The sequence below is a fragment of the Cynocephalus volans genome, chromosome 1 (genome assembly GCF_027409185.1).
Source record: "Cynocephalus volans isolate mCynVol1 chromosome 1, mCynVol1.pri, whole genome shotgun sequence".
NCBI lineage: Eukaryota > Metazoa > Chordata > Mammalia > Dermoptera > Cynocephalidae > Cynocephalus > Cynocephalus volans.
Genome location: NC_084460.1, coordinates 2,268,798 through 2,287,492, shown reverse-complemented (window position 1 = coordinate 2,287,492; position 18,695 = coordinate 2,268,798). Strand labels below are relative to the sequence as shown.

At 35.0% G+C, this 18,695-nt stretch overlaps 1 protein-coding gene across 4 annotated transcripts in view; it reads right to left on the bottom strand.

The window, feature by feature from the left end:
- The window catches only part of FERRY3 (FERRY endosomal RAB5 effector complex subunit 3), a 49,647-nt gene that overhangs the window by 22,721 nt on the left and 8,231 nt on the right, over window positions 1-18,695 (bottom strand). For 3 of the 4 annotated variants that reach the window (XM_063104185.1, XM_063104192.1, XM_063104179.1), the window contains 6 exons: window positions 12,072-12,253; window positions 9,754-9,853; window positions 9,532-9,653; window positions 4,111-4,217; window positions 3,570-3,767; window positions 2,477-2,605 (listed from right to left, as the gene is read on the bottom strand). In XM_063104185.1, coding sequence (XP_062960255.1) covers window positions 2,477-2,605; window positions 3,570-3,767; window positions 4,111-4,217; window positions 9,532-9,653; window positions 9,754-9,853; window positions 12,072-12,253 — 838 coding nt within the window. The remainder of the gene's footprint in view (window positions 1-2,476; window positions 2,606-3,569; window positions 3,768-4,110; window positions 4,218-9,531; window positions 9,654-9,753; window positions 9,854-12,071; window positions 12,254-18,695) is intronic. The other variant, XM_063104202.1, reaches the window with a different exon arrangement.

Sequence of the window (18,695 nt, the reverse complement as noted above, 5' to 3'; positions counted from 1 at the left end):
ATAAACTGGTGGAACCACTGTAGAGAGCAATTGCTAACACTTCATAATTATAAACGTATTTGCCCCTTGACCCAGAATTCTTGTTAGAAATCTATTCTATAGTATATGCTTACCGCTCAAACACATGCACAATGATTCATGTGCGAGGTTATTCATGCATTACTACTTATAACAACAAAAAATGAGGAATAGATTAAATGTCTACTAGTAGGAGACAGATTAATAACAAGGTATCCTGCAATGGACTCCCGTGAAACAGCAAAAAGGTATAAGGATGGCCTTTATGGATTGATATGAAATGATCTCAAGATAAAAGAGTACAGAAAGATGCCATTTGTATAAAAAGAAGAAATAAATACACACATATATGTGCTCATATATACATAAACATATGTCTGGTAGGTAAATATGCGATAGCACTGGCTTCCTCTAGAGAGGGAATCAGATGGCTGGGGAAGTTAGGAAGACTTTCACTGCATGCTCCTTTGTACAGTTTGAATTGTGAATCGTGAGAAAGTTTTATCTATTTAGGAAATGATTAAAAAATACATAAAACATTTTTTAAAAGTCTATTGAATAGATAAGGAAACTATAGTGAATGCTAATCAAGTTAAGACTAGACAGCCATACTCTAGTTCAGGGGAAAGGGAGGACTTCTACAATTTGCATAGAGGATCAAAAACAGCAAGCAAAGATATAACAATATCTCTCTGCTTACTACAAAATACAAACATATGCACCTAAAGTACTATAATGGTATGTTTTAAACACTGCAGTTGCAAAAAAAAAAAAAAAAAAAAAAAAAAGCATCCAAAGATCCAAAGTACCTGAAGCAGTTTTAAAGGTTTGAGCAGCCCCAATTTTAAAACTTGCCAAGTTTTATTCCTGGGCACCAACATCAAGATTTTATAAGAAATAATAAAATACTAAAGACCATCTGCTGTGATTTTATGTCAGTGATATCACATGAAAATGCCAGAAAAATAAGAAAAACATACCTTACAAATATTTTTAAATGAGTATCACCCTAATATTTAGCTCCTAACTAAGCAAACTTCTGGTACCAATTTAAGTTATACAGAAACTACTTTTTAAACTTTAAATTTCCAATTAAAAAACAGCTGAATTATTCTGTAATTTGAGTCAAAGTTTTTTGGTTTACTTATATCTTCCCTATGTGTAGATAGAGAGCTTCTGATGAAAGATGCCATGAACTCTTTCCATAGCTTTAAAAACATTTCCTAGTATGGAAGTCTCTCAAAAAATTAAAAATAGAACTACCTTATGATCCGGCAATCCACTTTTGGGTATAAATCCAAAGGAAATGAAATTAGTATCATGAAGAGATATCTTTATTTCTGCATTATTCAATAGGCAAGATATAAAAACAATGTACATGTCATTTGGATAAATAAAATACACACTATAGAATATTATTCAGCCTTAAAAAAGAAGGAAACCCTGACATTTGTAATGATATGGATGGACATGGAGGACATTATGCTAAGTGAAATAAGCCAGATGCAGACAGACAAACAGCATATGATCTTGCTTACAGGTGGAATTTAAAGAAGTCAAACGCACAGAGACAGAGAGTAGAATGGTGGCTACCAGGAGATGGAGGGAGGGAGAATGGGGAGATGTTGATCAAGGGATACAAAATCTCAGTTATGCAAGATGAATAAGTGCTGGAGATTTAATGGAAAACAATGTGATTTTATTTAGCAATATTCTATTGCATGCTTGAAATTTGTTAAGAGGATAGATCTTAAGTATTCTCACTACACACACGAAAAAGTGGTAACTATCCAATGTGAGGTTAATTAGCTTGAGGTGATTATTTTACAATGTATATGTATATTGAATCACCAAATTGTACTCCTACACCTTAAATATACACCATCTTTAATTGTCAAATATACCTCAATAAGCTAAAAAAATTCCAGTAAATTTCCTAAATAGTTAGAAAGGATGTTGTATGGGGGATACATATAGAAAAAGCAGTCATTCGGGGACATAGCAATTTTTTAAAAGAACCAAAACCAACTCATGAAACTGACTTCATTCTACTTAAGTCAATCAAAGATGAAACACATAAAAAGTGTATTATTTTGTGTTACCTTTTACTCTATAATTTCAATGCCCCTTGTAGTAATAATTATGTCCACTTTAGAGACATAGAACTTGGATCAAAAGATCACCAACTTTCCATGGAGTGCCTACTTCAAGTATTACCACAGTACTGAAATTTAAAAATAGTTTTCACTAAGGATCTTGAAGAAAATCATCCAAAAAAAGGAAATTAAGAACAGAATCCAAGCTTCTGAAGAAATTAGGTTTTGTTCTTTATTTCCTTTTTCCAACTTCTGCCAATATAATTTTCTATATGATTTTAATGATGACCCATATACCCTTAGAGTGATTAGGGACAGAACATACTAGAAGTGGAATTTTTAAAAATTTGAGTTTTACTGACCGTATGATTCTTTCAGCTTACTCCTGCGCTGGGTTCTAGCGTAAAGCACCACTTGTTGGACAACTTCCAGTTGCTCTTCAATTCGGGGAAAATGGAAGTCAGTGCATTCTTGGCAAACTGTGGCAAAGTCTAAGGGACCCAAAATATTTACAAGCTTCTAAATGTGAACCATCAAATATTTAGTATTTACTTAGAGAAAATGAGATCTAATAGAAACAGAAAAGAAGTCTTCCAAGTATCATTTCTTACACTTATCCTTTCAATAATTATGTCTTAAGTTGGAGTACACCAGTTTTGTTTTGAACAGAAACTTAATCTCTCAATCACTTAAAAAAGTAAATAATTAATAAGCAAGAAAATTTTAATACAATTCTAAGTCTTCTTTAAATAATAGATACTTTGGGGGCTGACTTGTTAGCTCAGTTGGTTAGAGCATCATGTTGATAATACCAAGGTCTAGGGCTCCATCTCTATACTGGCTAGCCTCCAAAAAAAATATATATTCTTTGATCATAATCTATCCCAAAAAGTGCCACAAAATGCATGAAAGCTCTTATGTTTATGAGAGGAAATAAACTCTATTCAAGCTTCTTTCAAAAACAGAATTTTTTCAAAAAATAATTCAATACATTTTATATATCCAAAAATTTACAGATAATCATAAAAAGTGCATTGTACCTAGACGGAAAGTAGAATTTTACCTAGCACACAGTTTATCAAAAACAAAAAACAAAGAAACCAAAAAACCAAAAAACAGATAAACTAAAATTTATACAGCCAGGATCTATTTCTAAATTGAAAAATACATTTATATCTTTATTATTTTTTGTTTTACCTTGAAATAAGGATCCTGTAAGAGCATTATTTAACATATTATAGAATTTCAAGAATAATTAAATATCACAAAGCCTTCTACCAATGCTAAAATATGAAACAAATCTAAAACAGTTATACCTGGGTATGTTTGTTGTTTGGTCTACAAAAATATTAGGGTGATTACAATTATTTTTCAGTTTTTCCATAATTCTTTTCTTTGTGAGAACAGTATTACAAGGAGAATTTAATGAAATAATAAGGTATTATGTTAACTCACCTCTTTTAATACCACTATATGAATTAATTCGATTATCTACCAGTAAAACCAGGCCACAGAGAGATGTGGAATAAAGTGACAGAGCTGTCTGGAGCCGATGGAGTTTCACACCACTTCGATGATTTCTTCTATGTTTACAGAAGTCCAGCATATCTGCTCTCAACAATCTCAAATTATGCATGGTCTTCAACTGGGCTCCTGGGGGTAGGTAACAGTCCCAGAAAGGTACTTAAATAGCTGCAAATGTCTGGTATAACAGGAGACAAATCTCTTTGGCAAGAATCCAGATAAATCTGTGCTACAAATAATAATTAAAGATGGGCCTCGCAACTTTCAACTTTAATAACTATTACAATTTAATCTTACTAAAATAGAAAACTTATAGCCAACAAACTGTAGGCTTTTTTGGAGCAGAACACAATCTGGAATTAGAAATAACATGGGTACACTCTACTCATATGCTAAGGATTTTTCTCATGTAGCATAAGAAAAGTTTCAACTGTTACAATAATTTATAATCACAAAAAATTAATATACTTACCTAAGTGAATGGTAAAACTTTCTTCTAACTTTCTGTGTTCCTCATAAATCCTTCCAGTTGCTTCTACAGATTCTCTGAACTGACTTGGCTGAACTTTAATTTCCTCACTGAAATTAATAAAATTATTGATATATTTTCTTTGTATGCTTGTCAAAAACTTAAAGGAAAGCAAGCTTTATGTTGAAATGAGAGAAAACTGAACAGCTGAAAGTAGTCCTTGTTTAATTTATTCCTAAACTTATCCTTAATCAATGGTGACAAGTAAGACCATAAGCACCGACAGGTTCTAAAATTCCCACGTTTTCTTTCATTTTCTCACAGTAAGTAATGCCAATTACTCCTTTCAATCATTATAATATCAATTAATATATTACCATTTAATATTTCTTTAGTTGCCTAAGAGAAGATTAAATGAAGTGATTAACTTATTATTTTAAAATCACATTATATTTTAAAATATATAATACATACTATACCAGGGCTAGTTCTAGGAAAAATTAGAAAACAGGTGAAGTGATAGCAATGAAAATTAAAAATTAAAAAGTGAAATAAAATAAATAATAATAAAAAAGATGAAGCTCATTTTCATGTATACACACAGAATCTATCTTTTTTTTACCATTTCCTGTTGTTGTTTTTTTTACCTCCAACATTCTCCTCCCAATAAACAACCTCTCTTTTTGCTCCGCTATGCTCTTTATATTTCCTGAAAATGTTTCCACAGAGGAACTATAACTGTACAGCTGTTCAATTCATATTTCATGATGTGCTGAAGATGATAAAAGTCAATAACAGTCATCCATTCCCCTGACTAAATTTTTGGGGTTAACCTAAACAGCCTCATTAGTCTCACTAACTGACTTCAACAGTAAATAGAGTAAATTCAACTTAAAAGCCAGATAAGCTACAAAATCATAACTTTTCTGGAACCCATCAGAGGTTTGAGGTAACAAGGCAACCAAGTAAATTGAATTTCAAAGTGTGACATGCCCCTCAAAGTAGAGACAGGACATATAGTTTCCTCTTTCAGAGCATGATAGAAATAGGTTGCTGTCATACAAGGGGGTAAAAAGAAATCAGCTAAAATTTTAACAGATTCTTAAAGGCCACGTATGACCTAGCCTGCCAGTTTAGAATAGTTAGGAGTCACAGGCACATGCATTTGCAAACTCTTTTCCATTCGCCCCACTAGGTGCCTCCAAGGAAAGACTGAAGACAGGAGACTAGAGAGCCCTCTTGGGGGCAGAGGCAGAAATACTGAAAATGCCCCATATCCAAGGCCCAGATGCACACAGACTGTCTAAGACTGGAGCTGGACAAAGACAACAGAGCTGGACAACATTGGATGAAGTGACCTGTCCTAATCCTCAATTGTGAGGCTAGCACCAAGTAATAATTAGCAATAGTCTATTGCTGGAGGTAGAGCAAGAGCATAGAGGGAGATTCATCTCTGCAGCACAGGCACACAAAGACTGCTGAAAGATGATGATGGAGCAGAATGACAGAGAAAAACCCTCTAGAACCCCCCAAGTCCCTCTCTAAGCACAAAGTAGCAGCAGCCTACTACTGTGGAAAATGAAGACACAACAAAAACCCAACTCAGCTCAATTGCTAAGATTTAGCCAACGGCCTGTTCATTTTGGGACATAAATACTATTTACCACAACTTCTCTTTTCTAATACGTACAATATCCAGCATTCAGGAAAAAAAAAACAAAACACAAAATAACACTGTCAAGAGATACAGCAATCAACAGAAACAGACTTAGAGATGATCCAGATATTGAAACTAAAAGAAAGGGACATTCAAATAACTATGATTAATATGTTAAAAGATCTAGTGGAAAGGGTACACAACACATGAGAACAGATGGAATTTCAGCAGAGAGAGAAAACAAATGGAAATATAGGTTGAACATCCCTCATCTGAAAATCCAAAATCTTCCAAAATCTGAAACATTTTGAGTGCTGACATGACACTCAAAGGAAATGCTCTGTGAAGCATTTCAAATTTCAGATTTTCAGATTACAGTTGCCTAACAGGTATGTACATATTCTACAATTATTCCAAAATCCAAAAAAATTCAAATTCCAAAATATTTCTGGTTCTGAGCACTTCAGGTAATGGATACTCAGTCTGTACTAGAAGTGAAAACATGACATCAGATTGACGATGACAGATCAACTCATTTTAAATGCCACCATTACCCTGATGAATGTAAACAAATGAAGATATTATAAGAAAAAATATCATAGACCAACATACATACATACATATATATGTTGGTGGATATTTGTCATATACATTTATAAGATAAACTTAAAACTATCAAACTTCTAGAAGAAAACATGAGAAAACCTTTGTGATCTTGGATTAGACAAAGATATCTTAGATAAGACACAAACCATTTAAAAATTGATAAATTGGCAGAGCACAGAGAGTTTTTAGGGAAGTGAAAGTACTCTGCATGATACTACAATAATGGATAAATGCCACTATACATTTGTCCAAACCCATAGAATATACAACAGCAAGAGTAAACCCTAATGTAAACTATGGCCTTGGGATGATTATGATTTTCTCAGTTGAGATGAATGCACCACTCTGCTGGGGATGCTGATAATGTGTGGGTTACTGGTAAATCTCAATTTTGCTGTGAAGAACTACTCTGAGAAAATTAGGTTTTTAATAGAAAACTGATACATTGCACTTAATTAAAATGAAAAACTTCGCTCTTTGAAAGGTACTATTAAGAAAATGAAAGGACAAGTCGGAGTGGGAGAAAATACAAGGGGTCTTCAAAAGAGTTCATGGAAAGATTCCTATTATCTTTTAATTCCATTGTTCCATGAACATTTTGAGTTACCCTCGTATTTGTAAAACACGTATTTGATGACAGACTTTTGTATCCAGACTATATAAAGAACTGAATACTAAGAAAACACAGAAGAGAGATATGGATGGAAAATCAGCACATAAAAATGTTCAACATTATTAGTCATCAGAGAAATGCAAAGTAAAATTATAATAAAATGCCACTATGAAATATGCTAGAATGACTAATAGCAATACCAAGTGTTGATGAAGACGTGTAGCATGTGGAAACCTCATACATTGTGGTGTGAGTGCAAAATTTTATTGCCACTTTGGAAAACAGTCTGGCAGTTTCTTATGAAGTTAAACATATACTTACCACATGACCCAGCAATTGCACTCCTACAAGTATTTATGCAAGAGAAATAAAAATATATGTCTATACAAACACCTGTACATGTATGTTTATTGCAGCTTTATTTATAATTGTCAAAATGTGAAAATACCCCAAATGTCCATCACCAAGTAAATGGATAAACAAACAGGTAACACCATACTACTGAGTAATAATAAAGAACCACTCTTCCATGGAACAACATGAATGAGTCTCAAAAAAATTATGCCAAGTGAAAGAAGCATGACACAAACTGCTACACACAGTTTGAGTCCATTTATATGACATTCTGGGAAAATAAAAACTACAGGGACAGAAATCAGATACACTAACAAGGGCTGGGTATGGAGAAAGGGGATTGTTATGAAAGTGTAAAACGGAAATACTGTATCTTAATTGAGGTGACTTTGACTAATTTTGTCAAAAATTCATCAATCTGTACATCTAAAACAGATGAATTTTACTTTATGCAATTTATCCGTAATAAAGCTGACATGAAAAAAAAAGCAACAATAAGAAAATAAAAATAAAATACAACCTTTATCAATCTTGTTTAGGGGTTTTACAAATAGTTATGTTGAAAACAGGTTTCCACTATCCAAGGAAACACCTATCAAAAAGGAAAGCAAACTAACAACGTAACGGTAAAAATATTCTTTCCTAGTAATATTTTCCTTTCAAAGACACAGCAGTTAGAAGCTAATGTTTATACAATGGCATTGATTGTATAGATCGATTACTGAAACTATAGCAGCAAAATGAGGGATAACTTTTGAAGCAAGGGGCTTTCTTTGCTTCCTTAGATCAGTGACTTTCAATTTTTTCACTATAATATACAGTGTATATTTTATGTTTTGGCTCTATACACACATTCATTTATAGAAATCTTCATGCTTGATGCATTCGGATATTTTTCCCTATTCTATTCCATTCCATTCCATTTTATTTCACTGTCATTTTATTATTTATTTATTTATTTATTTTGTGACCGGTAAGGGGATCGCAACCCTTGGCTTGGTGTCGTAGGCACAGCACTCAGCCAGTGAGTGCACCAGCCATCCCTATATAGGATCCGAACCCGCGGCGGGAGCGCCGCTGCACTCCCAGCGCCACACTCTCCCGAGTGCGCCACGGGGTCGGCCCTCACTGTCATTTTAAAGGTTGGTGGAAAGTAACAACTTTATAATGGTCTCTAGCAGATTGTAACCAACAGTTTGGCGAAAACAATAAGGCAAATGAAAGATCATAATATTTAGATAAGAGGCAATATAGATATCAGGTAAAGAGTTTAATGATCATCAATCCATCTGTCCATCCATCCATCCATCCCATAAACATTTACTGATCATGTCTTATGTGTCAGTGTCAAGACCTCACACTTGGCAAAGAGCTAGGCATAAAACAGCATAAAACAAAACAAAACAACAACAGACATGATTCTTGCCTTCAAGGCAAGACTAGTGGGAGAGACTGACATTACACAAGTAAAATAATATTTTAAAATGTTTACAGCATATCCTAGCATATTCTGGAAATAAGATTATTATACTGTACTCAGTATATTTCCAGTTGAATATACTTTAGGATTTGGAAGAAGAAAGAAATTCTCAAACATATGTGTATACAGTTAGGAAATAACAAAGGCATGGTCAGCTCTATGGCAATATGCAAAACATAATGTATTTAGGGCCATAAGGTACCATATAAGTTATGAATTATGAAAAGATCCCCATACTATTTCTGTACCTTGTACATGTTTCTATTCAGATATCATTCTATATGTATTATTTTATTTATAGGTTAGTCTCTCAAGAATATAATCTCCACATGAGCAGGTATTTTTTCTTTTTCTGCTTAAAGACTGTTTGGTATTCAACCAATGTTTATCGCACTAAGTGGAAACCAATTTATAGAAATAAGAGATAGTACTTGGTATTTAGGTGCAAGTGCCTAGAATATTTACAAAAAAGCTAAAGTTCTAGGGGGGAAATCACTATTTTAAACCAACCAATCACCTCTCCCCCAATAATCCACATAAAGCCTATAACACAAAAGGTGTTAAAAGAAGCATAAACTTATCTTGAATTTTCACTGGCAACTTAAACATATATACAACTAAAAAGGTCAATTATTTTACAGCAAATGAAAAAAAAAAAAAAAACATTACCAACAATGGACATTTATATGAATAAGAACAATACATGGTTCATACCTGAGGGAACTGTTGTTCGGGTTTTTTAGGTCTTGATGAAGTTTTATCACCCATTCTTGATACTCTTGCTTTTGGATGGCAGTTGATTGTTTTAACTCATTTGCCCATTTATTCTCTAAGTCCTAAAAGAGACAGTGCACCAACTGGTTAACGTTTTTATAGACATAATATAAGTAAAAGAAAATGCAACTGTGTATCTAAAAGTCATTGTATTTCACTTACTTGCTGGGATTCAAAATGCTGAGCAGCCAGTGAATTTACATCTTGATCTGTCAGTGACTTTCCCAATTCCTGCATCACTTTTTCCATTTCAATACCCTGTCTAAAACATAAATAAGCAAATCAGATATATTCATCAAACTTTCAAGGTATATGACCACTTCAGATTCACTGAATGATCTCTGTAACGTGAAAACAAAATTTTTATTTTATAGGAATATGTCCAGGAATAGCAGCTATAATAATATCCAGAAAGCACTTTGAATCCTTGGAAAGGAAGATGTGAAAATAATGATGATATTGTCAAAAATAGCAACAACATCATTTGTGCAGCTAAATTTCAATCTAAATTTAATGCACAAATGAAAGCAGTCAAAATATAAGTCACCTTTCAATCACCATGGGTAATGTTTAGAATTCCAGACCACTTTTCATATGCAAATTTCCTCAAAGAAGACGCTCTGCAATTTCAGATTAAACAGATTTTCTATTTATTTGTATATAAACTGATGTGACTTCAATTTCTAAAAGTTAAAGTACATCCAGAAGCTGCCAATTAGTCAAGAGTCAAACTGTTATTAAGTCACAAAATTACCTTTATAGAGGAATGTAAAATATAGTCTGAAGACATGTTATAGTTTTACTTTCTTCATTTTCCAAAGAAATAATGAGCAAAAATTGAAAACGGTTTTTCCTACAGAAAAAATCTAATCAATAGTGTTAGAAGTACAGATAATAGTTATTTATGGGGGCAAAAAAGGTAGTGACTAGAAGGACATACGGGAGGCTCTGAAGTGCTGAAGTTATGCTATTTCTTGATCTGGGTGATGACTACATGGATATGCTTATTTTGTGGAAATTTATTGAGCCACCCACGGTTTTTTGCCTTTTCTGTATATATGTTATATTTCAATAAATAAGTTCATTTAAGAATTTTCAGATTAAAAATTATCCTGTAATATGCAAGATAGTTTGCAAACAGTTTGTTCTAAAACATATTTCAAACTGGGAAAGAATGAAACACAGACAAAAACTATAAGGATTTTAGTATCGTTGTAGTTAATTTAAGTAAATTGCTCTTAAAAGTGAACTTATTCTTATTTATAACTGATTAAGATATTTATATATGAGATAAATAAAACTCATTCATACAACTTATACATACACATTTTTACATACATCTTCTGCTATTAAATATTCAATATCATTTAATCTCCACTTAGCTCTAATGCAGGTGACCCCATTAACTTTTTAAAATTACTACAAGTCAGGTGAAGATCTTTCTTCTATTTAGAACAGAAATAACTGCAAAACATTTAAAAATACAAACAGATATAAATATATAGTAATATTTTACATTACACATGTTCCCTCTAGTGGATAAAAAGTATCATTGCCATTTTTAAAGTTTAAAGAAACACCTAGAATCTGGTTTGCTAAAGAAAAGCAAATTACTTGTGAGGAAAAAAAAGACAAATAGGAATTCAACAAAAAAAATTTTATAAAATGGATTATCTAGAAGGAAGAGTATGTCCTGAATTCATTTCACCATTTATAGAATTATAAGGAAGCAGTCTGGAAAGCCACGCTTTAAAATAAATAATACTGGCAGTTTTTTACTTACTCTGGAAAACAAAAACCAAAAAAACAAAAAAAACCCCGAATTATAAAAGCATTGGTTGCATACTCTATTAAGTAATCCATACAGAATAAATTCAAATCTTATTAAAATTTCTTGAAACAATACTAGTGATACTTTTTTTCTCTAATGTAAATAAGCTTACAAAATGAATTGAAAGAGACCATGGGCTTAGTTTGAGCAGGGCAATAAGGAGATTCTGAATAGGGAGATAGCATAATAGAGGTTAAAAGCTTTGAAGTCAGACTTCCTGGTTCCAAATCCCAGCTTGCCCTGGACAAGATACTTAACTTATTTAAGTCAAAGTTTCCTCATCTGTAAAGTAGGACTAATAATAGTTAGGGCTGTGGTAAAGATCAAATGAGATAGGGCATCCAAAGCACTTTGCACAGTGCCCGGAACAAAGCAAACCTTCAACAGAGGTAATCTATTCCTCTTATTAGAAACAAGAATATATAAGGCCAGCATAATTTATTAAGGTAAATCACTTGAGAAGTTTTATAAACCTACGAGGACCCTTCCAGTTGAAATTACATATTTAAACATACAAGAAAATAAATTTCCAATGTTAAAATTACTTTTCCACTTTATTCTTTAATTTTATAAAAAATAAAAAGTTCTGCAGGCCATCATATTTGACAATGTAACATTTAATTATGATAATGCAAGAAATCTGAAATACCTCTCTCGTAATTTTTTCAACTCCACATCTCTTTCGCCAATCAGTTCTGAGATACTAACAAAATAATTATGTTCCAAATTTAGGAGGGTTTCAGAGGCAGGAGAATGGATTAGGTCATGGTACACATCTGCAAAATCTTCATCCCAGCTGGGCTCTTCAGGCCTTGCATGCTCTAATGTGGTCTACAAGATGATACACAGACATTCTTAAATCATGACACAGTATTTTTATCTCACACATTACTAGAAAAGTATGTATATTATGATTCCATTTTTGTACATCAAAGACAAAAAGACCCTCTAATTGTGTGTGTGTGTGTGTGTGTGTGTGTGTGTGTGTGTGTGTGTGTGTGTATCACACAGGACTGTCTGATAGAGAAAAAAATATGGAGAGATACAAACTAACTTGTTAATATGAGTGACCTGATGGCAGGTATGAGGGAGAGGTTATTAATGTGGAGGAAGGGATAAGAACTGTCCACAATAAAGTTAGTATGCTATGATCCCATTTTTGTGAAATAACACACACACACACAAAGGGATGGTCAACAAAACACTAATGGTGTCTATTTCAGGACAGTGGGATTTCTGATAACCTTTACTTTCCTTATATTCTAACGTATTGCGCAATACAATGACTTGCATGTATTAATGATATAATCAGAAAAAACCTTTTCATTATTAGAAGTATACTGCTAAAAAGGCTTTATAGGTTATTATTTTTAATAGATGAGGTTACTTATGTGGTCGCCTCTGTAGTAATATGTTGACCTTGAAAACCCAATCCATGCATATCTATATCAAGATGAATATGCAATTTTCTTATTGTGACATTTTCTAGTATTATACTTTCTTTTTAAAATATAAGCATGCTTTTAAGTATATGAAAATGGTAGCTATCAAAATGACAAACTGAGTAAACACTGATGAACAAGAAAAACAGAAACATGGAGAGAGGCAAAATGGGGATATGCTCAGCACACACACAGGTGCATCCAGGTAGGTACAGATGCTTATCACAAGGACAGCCACCTCAACCCATTAGAGAGACACAGTGCTGTTATAGGTGAGGAAACTGATATGCTCAGAAGTTCCTTGTCAAAGATCACACAATTTAATGGCAAAAGTGGACATAAAACAAAGATTTTGGTGTTTTTTCTATTATTGATCTTTGCAAACAGATCCTTGTAAAAAATAACTATCTAAATTCTTCCCTTTTCTTACCAATTAAAATATTAAAACTGGAATCTATGATATGACAGAGTAATAACTTATCTTAAAATAAATGAATAAATCACAGAAACAAGTATCTTGAAGTCATCTAATGAGAAAGAGATAAACTTTCCTCTTGATCTCTTTCACTTATATACTTCAATCAGTTGCCATATCAAGAGGGAGGAGTTTAAGAAGACGCTGAGCCTAGAATTAGGATTTCATCTACTCTAGGCCTCCGAAACCCCAAAACTGCATTCTGATAACTGCTCTACATCTTTAGAGTTAGCACTACTCTAGGAATTATAACCAACCCATGGACTAACCTCTGCTCAAAATTCACTTTCAGCCTCAGGCTGAAATCTGTAGGAAAGTCAGTGCAAGATCCATATGGATCTGCTTGGCCACCTATAACAACAGACATTTGGTAACTCCACTAACCAAATCAGCTAACTTCAAAAATTCACAGCATCAATTTTAAATTCTGTCTGGGACAAGCCTTATGAGTAGGTAGAAGCTGCCTACATGAGAAGCACTAAACAGAGTTTTTCCTTGATCAAATTCACATCATTCCCTCAGGAGAGGAAATACTAGAAAGGAGACTGTGATAGCTGAGAGGAATAGTCACTGAGTAAGGAACCGGAGATAGAAACTGATTCAATGTCCAGGCCATTATTTCTCCACTTCCACATTCAGGCATAAAGTCCATCTTCTCTGAGGTTCAAACCATTTGGTATCCTTTATCTTTCATGGAGATCATTATTTAACAACCTACTTGTTACTCAACTTCATTCATTGAAAGCTTTGGTGCCAAGTTCACAGACTTCCTCTCTGTACCATCTCCTGGGTCACCTGGAGGTCCATGTGGACAACTCATTCAATGCCTTGCCTTCTTACTTCCCTGAACTCCATATCTTTAATAATTCTCCACTCCATCTCAGTCTCCACTCCATATCCTCACCAGGAACAGCTCAACCTCTAAAATTCAAACATTTCGGTCTCTGACTATAACCTCCAGTCAAGATTTCTCACTCAATTAATCCCAGGTAATTGGTTCTTTAGCCTTATGAGGACCTCCACTCCATGAACCCTTCTACTTCCCTGTATAGCCTACATTCCATGGTCCAGCATTCAATCACTGTCTTGCTAATATCCTTAGCTCCCTTGACTGATGTTCTTTCTCTTATCCACCTAACAAAATACTAATATTATTCTACTTGTCTATGCATGCAGTCAGGCTGTCGAGAGCTGCAGGAAAAAAATTAAAAATTCCAAAGTTTATGGTAGCAAATTGGTGCCACTCTAACCTTGCTCTTCAGTGATGCCTGGGAATCCTATCTTTCCTTGGTCAGTTCTCTCCTCAAACACCCAACTATCTCATCACTCCCCATCTCGCCTAAACAAATTACCCATCTTTCCTATTTCTCAGATAAAGTAGAAGCAATCACAAAAGAATATCCTCAACTTCCTGCTATTGAATTAGTAAAATTTTCTGAATTTATATACAACCTTCCCATCTTCCCTTCTGCTGTAATGGAAGAAGGTCTCTTCTAGTTAAGATTAATTCTCCACTTGAGCTCTGGATTCTATCCCTTCTAGTCTTCAACTCTACCATCTTAAAAAAAACAAGCCCCGACCCTGTGTTCCCATTTAGCATGTGCCCCATCTGTCTGTCTATAGAGCTAAATTTTTTCTCGAGTTATCTATACTCAGTCTTCTTACTTCCACACTCCCACACATTCTTTAAGTCACTGAAATCTAGTTTCTGCCCCCACTAATCCACTGAAACTGATCTTGCCATAGATAGGATTACCTGATAAACCCAACGAATTTTTTTTTTTTTTTGTCTTTTTTTGTCTTTTTCGTGACCGGCACTCAGCCAGTGAGTGCACCGGCCATCCCTATATAGGATCCGAACCCGCGGCGGGAGCGTCGCTGCACTCCCAGCGCAGCACCCTCCCGAGTGCGCCACAGGCTCGGCCCCCCAACGAATATTTTTGGTTTCTTTGCTGCATCTTACACTTGATGACATCTTGGCATTCTATCATGGTTTAATTGTTGGCGTTCTCTCTTAGTGAATAAAATAATGGTGTGTTACAATCAATGGCAACTGAGACTTTATGAAATAAGGTATATTATTTAAATGGAAAATTATGATGTTATGTAACTACATAATAACAATGAATATAAGTGAGAGGACAAATGTAAAGCAAAGCTTAAAATGAACTACTACTGCTGGTTTAGGGTTGCCAGGTGAAAGACAGGACACTCAGTTAAATAAGAATTTTCAGATTTTCCATGTAATATGTGGGATGTACTTACACTGAAAAATTATTCGTTTAAATAAAATTCTAATTTAGGACAAGAGAGGCACCCTGCTGGAGTGGCCCAAGATCCACGGAGACCACGCGCCCCGTGGCACCAGCGTGCGACCGAGCAGGTAGGCCTCGTCGCCGCCGGACCCCATCCCCTGCCTGGCTGAGTGTGCGCCGACCAGAGAGACACCTCCCTGGAGAGGCCTGAGATCTGCGGAGACCACGCGCCCCACAGTGCCAGCACGTGACCGAGCAGGTAGCCCTCGCCGCAGCCAGACCCCATCGCCAGCCCAGCCGAGTGTGTGCTGACCAGAGAGGAATCTCCCTGGAGAGGCCCGAGATCCGTGGAGACCACATGCCCCACAGCGCTAGTGCGTGACCAAGCAGGTAGGCATCGCCACCCCCGGAACTCATCCCCAGCCTGGCCGAGTGTGCGCCGACCAGAGAGGTGCCCCCCCAGGAGAGGTCCGAGTCCTGTGGAGACCACATGTGCCATGGTGCAAGCACACAACCTAGCAGGAAGGCCTCACTGCCAACGGACCCCATCCCCAGCCCAGCTGAGTGTGGGCTGACCAGAGAGGTGCCTCCTCAGACGGGCCCAAGACCCCAGGTGACCTCATGCTTGAGGTGCCAGCAGGCAACTGAGCAGATACTGAGGCAGCTGTGCCAAATTGGCAGCCCCGGCAGAATCCTAGCCAGACAATAGTGTCGAACCAGTGGACGGTGAAATCCCTTGCCACAATGACTAAACATCAAAGGAGAGATACCAGAAATATGAAAAATCAAGAAAATATACCACCAAAGAGTAATAACTCTCAAGCTCTAGATAGTATTGAACAAGAAGCCCTTGAAATGTCTGACAAGGAATTTCAAGTGATAATTCTAAGGAAAGTAAATGAGATACAAGAAAACTCAGCTAGACAACACAATGAAATGAGAAAAAGTATACAGGACCTGAAAGAAGAAATGTACAAGGAAATCAATGCCCTGAAAAAATGTAGCAGAGCTTGCCAAGCTGAAGAATTCATTCAACAAAATAAAAAACACAACAGAGAGTTTAAACAGCAGGCTGGCAGAAGCACAAGAGAGAACTTCTGACCTTGAAGATGGGCTGTTTGAAATAACACATGCAGACAAAAAAAAAAAAAAAAAAAAAAAAAGAATTAAAAACATTGAAGAAAATCTAAGAGAGATATCAGACAAACTTAAATACTCAAATATCCGAGTCATGGGTATTTCAGAAGGGGAGGAAAAAGGAGATTGCATTGAAAACATATTCAACAAAATGGTGGCAGAAAACTTCCCAGTTATTGGAAAAGACACAGATCTTCAGATTCAGGAAGTCAAACCCCAACTGTACTCAACCCAAAAAGGTCTTCTCCAAGACATGTTATAGTCAAATTGGCAAAACTCAAATACAAAGAGAGAATCTAAAAAGCTGCAAGAAAGAAGTGTCAAATCACCTATAACAGAGCCCCAATCAGACTAACATCAGACTTTTCATCACAAACCCTAAAAGCCAGAAAGGAATGGGATGATATATTCAAATTATTAAAAGACAGAGATTGCCAGCCAAGAATACTCTACCCTGCAAGGCTATCCTTCCGAAATGAAGGGCAAATAGTATATTTCTCAGACAAACAAAAACTGCGGGAGTTCACTACCACACAACCAACCTTACAAGAAATTCTCAAGGGAGTACTGGGTTTGGTTCCTGAAAAATAACTACCACTGCCATAAAAACCCAAGAAAAATCAAAACCCACTAGTATAATAAAAATGGCATTCATGAAGAGAAAACAAACAAAAATGCTATCTACAACCTAAGGAACCAAGAAATATAGAAAACAAACAGTAAATCAGAAAGAAAGGAACAAAAGACACCTAAGACATCCAAACAATAATCATTAAAATGCTAGGATTAAGTCAGCACTTTTCAATAACAACTCTTAATGTAAAAGGCTTAAATTCCCCAATCAAAAGACACAGACTGGCTGACTGGATTAAAAAGGAGGACCCAACTATATGCTGCCTTCAAGAGACCCACCTCACCCATAAAGACTCACATAGACTAAGAGTGAAAGGATGGAAAAAGATTTACCATGCAAACAAAAATGAAAAACGAGCTGGAGTAGCTATTCTTATATTGATAAAATAGACTTTAAACTAAAAACCATAAAAAGAGATAATGAGGAACACTACATAATGATAAAAGGATTGATCCATCAAGAAGACATAACAATCATAAACATATACACACCCAATGTTGGAGCAGCCAGATTTGTAAAGAAAACTCTACTAGACCTAAAGAAGGAAATAGACACTAATACCATAATAGCAGGGGACCCGAACACTCCACTGTCAATATTGGACAAAGAATCAGGCAAAGAATCAGCAGAGAAACAAAATATCTAAACAATGTACTAGACCAATTGGACTTGGCAGATATCTACAGAACATTCCACTCAACAACCTTAGAATATTCATTCTTCTCATCAGGACATGGATCATTCTCCAGGACAGATCACATATTAGGGCACAAATCAAGTCTCAACAAGTTCAAAAAAATTGGAATTTTCCCATGTATTTTTTCAGACCACAATGGATTAAAATTAGAAATCAATAACAAACGAAATTCTGGAAACTATAGAAACACATGGAAATTAAACAGCGTTCTACTTAATGACATATGAGTCCAGGAAGAAATCAAGCAGGAAATCAAAAAATTTATTGAAACTAATGAAAACAATGATACATCATACCAAAACCTGTGGGATACTGCAAAAGCAGTATTAAGGGGGAAATTTATTGCATTAAATGCTTACTTCAGAAGACTGGAAAGATGGCAAGTGAACAACCTAACACTTCACCTTAAAGAACTAGAAAAACAAGAACATTCCAAACCCAAAGTTAGCAGAGGAAAAGAAATCATTAAGATCAGAGCAGAACTTAATGAAATTGAAACCCAAAAATTGATACAAAAGATCAATGAATCAAAAAGTTGCTTTTTTAAAAGATAAATAAAATTGACAAACCATTAGCATGTCTAACTAAAAAAAGATAGAAGACCCACATAACAAAAATTAGAAATGGAAAAGG